Source organism: Melanotaenia boesemani, chromosome 3 (assembly GCF_017639745.1).
Source record: "Melanotaenia boesemani isolate fMelBoe1 chromosome 3, fMelBoe1.pri, whole genome shotgun sequence".
NCBI classification, from domain to species: domain Eukaryota; kingdom Metazoa; phylum Chordata; class Actinopteri; order Atheriniformes; family Melanotaeniidae; genus Melanotaenia; species Melanotaenia boesemani.
The window spans coordinates 23876938-23884979 of record NC_055684.1 but is presented as its reverse complement, the minus strand read 5'-3'; the positions used below and the strand labels follow the sequence as shown (position 1 = coordinate 23884979).

General features: G+C 36.0%; 1 protein-coding gene across 1 annotated transcript; it reads right to left on the bottom strand.

Moving 5' to 3' along the window:
* Window positions 1-107: 107 nt before the first annotated feature.
* Window positions 108-6200, bottom strand: tarbp2 (TAR (HIV) RNA binding protein 2). Its single transcript, XM_041979919.1, has 7 exons — window positions 5950-6200; window positions 5130-5444; window positions 4862-4931; window positions 4643-4760; window positions 4191-4318; window positions 3736-3931; window positions 108-1439 (listed from the first exon to the last, which is right to left on the bottom strand). Exons 1-7 carry the CDS (start codon window positions 6000-6002, stop codon window positions 1282-1284), a joined length of 1038 nt encoding a protein of 345 aa, XP_041835853.1. The 5' UTR covers window positions 6003-6200; the 3' UTR covers window positions 108-1281.
* Between the last annotated feature and the right edge of the window lie 1842 nt (window positions 6201-8042).

The following is an 8042-nucleotide window of genomic DNA, read 5'->3' as shown; positions in this document are numbered from 1 at the left end:
AGTTAATATTTTTTATGGAAGTGTGGACAATAAACAGAATACTACTTTAATAAAGTCAAACCAACAGTAAAACTTGTAATTTTTTTATTGAAAACTGAAGCTCATACTTAATTTGCTTTTCTTTATTCAAAGTTTTAACAACACAACAAAGAGATCTTTATGTAATTTTCATGTAACACACATCAACAGTGGCAACACCCAAAGCTAAAATAGACACTTCCTTGTTTCATCAGAAAGAAAAAAAAAGCAAATTCATTTGTGACTTTTCTGAGAATAAAGTGGTTGTTACATTCTGCAGAAATGTGAATTACCAAAATGTCTGCACCGCAGATAAATATTCCCTTACAATAAGGAATCCAAAGTCTGTTACCCTCAATTCTTAATTCATTTGAGTCTAAGGTTTTTGAATCAACCAGCAGGCAGTTACACAGAGGCGTGTTGCAGTGAGGTCTTACATTGTTACACACAGTAGGAATAATAAGAATAACAATAAAAAAAACTACTGTCACTTTTTAATGACCATAATTTAAGTCACAATCAAAAAGGCAGAAAGAATAATCTGGAAAACACCATGTTGTATGCTGAGCATTGTACACATAAAATATTATTGAGGTATTAAAGTTTAAACTCCACATTAGAACATGTAGTGGATTCATTTGTTTGGTCTGTGATATGGAAGCTTAAAATAAAAGTATACTTAATAATTGTAATAAAATACACTTGTTTCAGTCATAACTGCTTATGTGTCTAAGCAGAAATAGATTTGCAAAGTTTCTGATGCAAAACCTGCAGTATAGCATAAAATAATAGAGATGATTATGGAAGTGTAATGACTGTGAAACCCGACAAGGACAATCCCCACTACCCTTAATTTGACTTAATAATGTAAAAGATGGGTAAACATATTATTTTTTTTTTTAGTATCCATCCATGTAGTTTTAAAAATACAAATAAATGGTGATACTAAACATTTAAAAATGATGAAAATGCTATTTAAAACTATCCACAACAAATTCATGAGTTTTTAGGCAATTAAATCTTCACTGGCACCTTTCAGACATCAATGAATGAGCAAAAAACAAAAACAAACAAAAAACAAAAACAACAACAAAAAAGCTCGTTATTAATTTTGGGGCAGACAAAGGGTCAGCTTTCTAAACTGAGGTAATTTATATTTTATGGATTCATCACAAAATGCCTCAGTTGTCCAAAGAGGTCATGTGTGATGGCACTGTGTAGTTGTTAGTTTTGAGTCTGTGAGAAGGAAATTCGTAACTCTTATTATTTCCCTCCAGCCATGATTTTGAGGTACTGTAATGCATTATGAGCAGCGTTGGCTCGAGCAGCGTCTACGTTTGGAGCAAAGCCGTGGCACACTGTGATTGGCTGTGTGGACAGCTCTACCAGACACTGACACAGGCCGCTGAGACTGCGCTCCTCTGAAAGAAGACAAAACAAACAAACAAAAAAGAAACAATGCATTGTTAATGCTGATTTCCTTCAGTAGTGGAGTCAGATATTAAGCACACGATAGATATCTCCATATGTTTTTTTAACTGCTTGGAAAAAGGAATGAAAGTTGTATTTTAAGTATTTGTTTAAAGTCCCAGTATTCTGATATTAATAAGACCTCAACATGGTTATATTCACAGTGTGCAGTAACTAAATCAAGTACAGTATTTCTGGTCACATGACGTATGCATGTATGTTATCAAATTACATTATGACATCCAATCTGAGGTTTTGCATCATTTTACAACACATGAAAGTTGAAAAAAGTTTGATGTTATATTTTATGGATTACCATTTTCTATATTGCTTATTCCTATTCAGGGTTGCAGGGAAGCTGGAGCCTATCCCAGCAGTTGGCAGGCAAGAGGCAGGGTACACCCTGGACAGATCGCCAGTCCATCACAGGGCCACTACAGAGACACAAACTCCTCACACTCACTTATAGGGAGAATTTAGAGTGACCAATTAACCAAACATGCATGTGTTGGGATGGTGGGAGGAAGTCACAGTCACCTGGAGAGAACACATGCATACACGGGGAGAAGATGCAAACACCACACAGAAAGGACACCGTTCAAACCCCTCCCCAGCCAAGACTCAAAACAGCAACTATCTTGCTCTGAGGCTGTGTGGATTTCCAGTGTGTGTAAAATTGGATGGCTAAAGAAGATGCACTTTTTCATTGAAGTGGGAACCAAAGTAATGTTATGTCTTGAATGACATGGGTTAGAAACATTGCAAAGGGGTAAGGGAGATATAAAAACATGAGTAAGTAATCAACCTATCATTTATAAAATATTAATCAAAATATAAATAAAATATATCATATGGAACCGATGCCAACACCAGTACAAAGTACTGTCTTTCACCAAAAGTAGAAAAACCTTTTTTTTAAGTAAGGATTAAATCCCTTCTACTGCCAGTAATAATGTGTTTAATGGTGATCTGAAGACTACAACTTACACCTAGAAACTATGATTATTAGAACACGGTTTGAGATTATAGGTTATTTGTACTGCGCTACACAGATGTAATAATAGCAAGCTACCAGCTGTCTTGCTAACAGGTAAAATCATTCTATATTGTCTCTTTTCATCCACAAGTTGTTATTGTGTGTACATTAAAAGTGAGCTGTGCCCACTCTTAAAGCCATTGAAGATGTTGGGTTCTCATTCTCAGATCTGCCACTACTGCAGAGTCATGTGATACATGACCTAAGGCCAATTAGCTCTTTCTTGTTGCATGCAAGAGCCAGATGTTAGTTGGTGTTTCAATAGTTGGGCCTTCATTAGATAAAGATCAGTGATTCGACTAAGGCTCTACATGATTTGAAAAGCATTTAAATATAATTTTGTTTAATACAATGAAAGCATATAAAATTAAACTGAAACTAAAAAATTTTAAGTATCACATATGACAACTATAACTTTTATTTAAAAGAAAATTCTGCTGAAAATCTGATATAATCTGCACTTTCAGATAAGGCCTTATCCCTTTTAACCACCGGTATTGATAACAGCAAGAAAAAGACTCAAAAGAAGAGCATATTCTGCAAATAAGTGAATACAGATAAAGGGAATGAGAAGTAAAAGATAAGAAAAATTATCATGAGACCATGCAAAAAACCAAAACATTAGGTTATGTAACTAGAAATTAATTTAAATTAAATTAAACACTATACACTAGAAAAATGATGTAGAATTTAACAAATGATATATTATAAAAAATTTAAAATTAAGTTTATTTTTGTGCAAAAACTATTTTTTAGATAAATCATTTGCTTATTTTCAGACAAATTGACACTTTTATTACAATTTCAGAAGTCGTGTTTTGTTGAACATAAAATAATGAAGCCTGTGACAGGTTTTACAGACACAGTATGGTTTTGTGTTTGTCTTTGTTACTGGTGGAGGCAGTAGAGGCCATCTGGCCATCAGATATTCAATGACAGACTGATTCATCAGCCAAACTAACAAATCAGTCGACCTCTTGTATAAACCAGATGTGACAGCAGCAACTTCCATGCCCTTATGAGGTTCACAAGTTCATTGGATTTAGATTTATATGCTATTAACTTAAATGTAATCAGCCTTACATGCAGATGTCTATAGCTCATCATTTCTCCCTTTTCTGTCAATATTAAACTCCCCTTAAACCTTCAGTGTGGAGAAGGATGTGATGCTCTGAAGAATCGAATATTAGCGCCATTGTTTATGAGCTCACCTAGATCCAGGTAGCTGACATCGAAGCGCTGCTCGACAGAAAGATCGCTCAGCAAAGAGCAGAAGTTGGAGTCAGAGGGAATACCCAGAGGGTGGCTGCGGAGCTGGAGGATCTTCTCTCCGGCAGAGTTACGCAGGGAGTCCCATGTGCAGCTGAAGCCTTTATTTTTGCCTGACTCTGGCCTGCTCCCCATAGACTGCGTGTAAAGAGGTGATTTATTTAAGTTAAACATTGTTATTCATGGGCAATAATATTAATAATGGGAACTTAATACGACATGTATATCCAGTAGTGGTTTGAACAGTATTTAAAGGGACAAGCAAGTAAATAAAAGAAATTGAAAAGGCATGAAAATACTGCTTCAACCTGTGATTTAATACTAATTGTGTATTCTTTGCTATGATGATACTTTATGATTTCCATGGATCCTCGCTAACTTTGTGTTTGGCTCTCACCATGTTGAATGTATCATCTTCAGCGTCGGCGTCATTGCTGCTTCTCAGGTCTACTGGCACGTCATGTATACGTGATAGCATCTTAGCTGCTGCATTTCTCTTGGCAAGTTTCTTAGATGTACCGCTTCCTGAAGAGCAACAGATTACTGATGAATTTATTGATTGCAATTCAGTAATACAAAAAGCATAACTAAATAAATAATTTGTTTGATATCAATTTAAATCTAAATTTTGTAGTATTGCATCTGCAAAGAGTTTAGGTTTCTGTAAACATTAATTCACTTAGTATCCTTAAAAAGGCAACATGGAAGATTTTCTTCAGTTTGTATGAGCAGTTTCTCATTAAATAGAAATGGTCGGTGCAAAATTTTTAATTAAATATATGGCTTGAGCTAGACTAAAAGCAAGCACATAACACACACAAACTCAGACTCGCAAATTGTGTAATGTACCAATTTCTACGAATCTCTCAACTCTGCAAGTCATAGTAAACTCTTTGCGGTGTGCTGGACCAGATTCCTGGGTGACTGTGTACTCTGGCAAACGCCATCCTTTCTGCACCACCAATTCCTGTCAGAGAAATCAACCAGAAACAAAAAGGGAAACTTTAGAATATACAAATACTGTAATAACACAAGCAACAATAGAATAGAGTGGTTATCTTTATTTACCTGCAGAGCCCCTACAGGGTTGCATTCAGACTGCTGAGAGCTGCTTGAGGTCTTCATCTCTGACTGGGAACTACAAAGAAGATAAAATTTATGAAACCAGGGCAAAATACTGAAACCAATTAAACTTCACCCATGCATCTGTTCAGTGTTGAAACATTATTCAAATCACTCAGGTCTGCCTCACAGTCATCAGATGTATAAAGTACAGTAAACCACTTCAAGAACAACATTATTTGCTAAGAAACTGAAAAGAAAGCTGAATACTGACCTATCTCCATCTGCAGACACATCAACGGCAATAAACCCGTCCACTCCAACAGTGACTCCGGCTGGACCTCCAAGGCCTCCTTTGAGCATCTTCAGAGCAGCCTCGGCTGCTTTGTGCTTGGCTGCCTTCTTGCTGGGCCCTTGGCCGGTGCAGCTGATCTCTCCAACGGAGACGCGGAATGTGAAGTTGGGCTGGTGGGCCTGTCCCTCGGCCTTCAGCAGGTCATAAACTGGAGTTTTGCCTATCCGCGTTCCATACTCCTGCAGCAGACTGATGGGCGTCTTTCCGGGATTCACAGCCAGCATTTGCTCAATACTAGATAATAGAAAAAACATTTTGTGTTAAAAAAAAAAAGGCAGTAGAAGTGATCTAATTTTAAAGAGACTGTATGGATCTAAACATGCCAGACTGAAAAATACCTTGTTATGCAAGTTTTTGCTTGGAAATTTTTGTGCTTTATGTTAATCATAAAGAACTGTTCCCAATTAAAGTTATCTTCTGTGTTCTGGCTTGACTACCTCTCTAGATCACAAACACTCATAGCAAAACACATCATTTGGAAAAAAAAATGCCAAGGTAAGTCTTACAAGAGACTGATCAAATTTACAGTGAAACAATTAAACGTGTAAACAAAAAAGTCATGCACCTTTGGTGTTAGGATGAGGACATACACAATAGGGTGTAGGACCGTACACTATAATTTGTACCTATGCTACACACAATTAAAATCAAAAACCTTTTACTGACAGAAATCTCCAAATAATATGACATATTTAATTCACGTGAGTTCTTAGCTACAACGTAATGCTAGCTTAGCTACCTGGAGCACCCGGAGTTTCTCTTCCAGCTGTCCGATGCTGTCTCGTCGTTCATTCCCTATTTCACACTGACAGAGCCGGTCGGATTCGGATGGCAAACCCCCCCTCCAAAATAAACACTTGCTCTCATTAGATGGTTTTTATTATGGTCCCAAACAGATGACGAGGCTGCAGCGGCATATCTAAAACACGTGAAGAAGAGGAGGAAGAAGAAGAGGCGGAGGAAGAAGTAGAAGAAGAGAGAGAGGGGAAAAAAAAAAAAAAAAAAAAAAAAACCCACAGACTTCGGCTCACAAATATGACGTAGACAGCCCTGTGAAACTCGTTTCCTGATTGGCCCAAAGCAGAGCAATACCGAAACCATTAGCATGGAGGCAATATAAATAGAACCAAATCACACACATAACACATAACTATGAAATGTAATAAATAAGTAAGTAAGTAAATAAATAAATAAATAATTAAATAAACAAATAAATAAAATAGAAGAAGCTCGGATTAAAGTTTGTATAGTATAGTATAGTATAGTATAATATAGTATAGTATTAAATGCTATAAAAAAAAGCATTTAAATCCTCTATGATCCTAGGTTCAACAGCAGCAATATAGAAAAGGTTGAAATTTAAAGAATAACTTAAACATTCATTTGGCCTTCTGAATTTGCAAACATAGACTTTATTTATTAAACCTAAATGTAGTGACACATAGATCAACAATGACAATCACAATTTAAGGAACCAAGAAAAACGGGGGTAAAAAAAAAAAGAAAGAAAAAAAAGAAAAGAGAGTTGTTGTGTTGCAGCACAAAGCGCCACAGTCACAAAATAAAATGAATATGTTTTTATGTTTTTGATAAGTTATTCCTTTCATAGTCAGTTACAGTTAGATAGATGAAGATTTAAAACTGAAGCTGTAGACAACTGCGGTGGATAAAAAAAATGTTAATAAAAAGCTAATAAATGAATAATCTTGATAAATAAAAGATAAGTTAGATGATGCTTTTTGTACTGTTTTTTCAAGGCTAAGATTGTTTTTATTCAGCTATTGATTATTCGTCCTTTCCATGTTTGCTTGACGACTTTTACTCCATTCCGGCTCTGTACAAAACTTGACATTCCTATAATCAACCAGAAGAGGGCGACATTTAGTCGCTGATCTTCCAGCTGCTGTCCTCTCTTTTGATGCTGTGTGGAGCACCTGCCTTCTCCACTGAAGACAAGTGTGGAAACAGGGAAATGTCAGTGGTTTAGTGGACTGACAATCCCAAAGTTAAAAATAAGTGTTTGGTGGCAGACATACCATTGGATGGCAGTTACAGTTCTATTTTATAATGATGATAGTAATACATTTTATTTATAAATCAACATTTTAAACTAAGTTTAAAGGTTGTGTTTATAGGACATGATTTCATTACTACAATTCACAAAAACAGTAATGTAGTGACCATAAATAAAAGACAAATAACAGCTTTAAATGACAAGTCAAAGTAGTGCAGAGCAGAGCAGTGTATGAAAAACAACACACACACACACACACACACACACGCACACACACACACACACACACACGCACACACACACACACACACACACACACGCACACACCTACACACACAAAATATATAGCTCACTACATAACGTTTTTTTAAAAGACCATAATCCTTGGGGGACAGAACTTACATTTAAATTAGGTATGTGCATTGTGTGGGCTGAATCCGAAGACTCCAGCTACTTATAATTACAACCAGCAAAATTTGATTACAAGGAGAAAACATTTTATATTTAATTTATTATTTGATAATATTGCATATTATAATATTGCTGACAGCTCTACTAATTTAGGTCCTATTCCTCTGTTTAGTTTGGATCTGTTTGCCTCCATGAAATGAATCATGCAGACCCACTAAATCCTTTGGACCCACAACGTTTCTAATGAATACAGCAGCACTTCCATAAAATGTTTCAGGGCATTTTCCACCTTTTCGTGATTTTCTTTTATTTCTGTGGCTTGACAATTAATCCCACGATGCTTTGCTCGTAAATCCCTGCCAGCCACCATTGAAATAGAGCTAGGATTTTGATGGCTTCATCTGCTG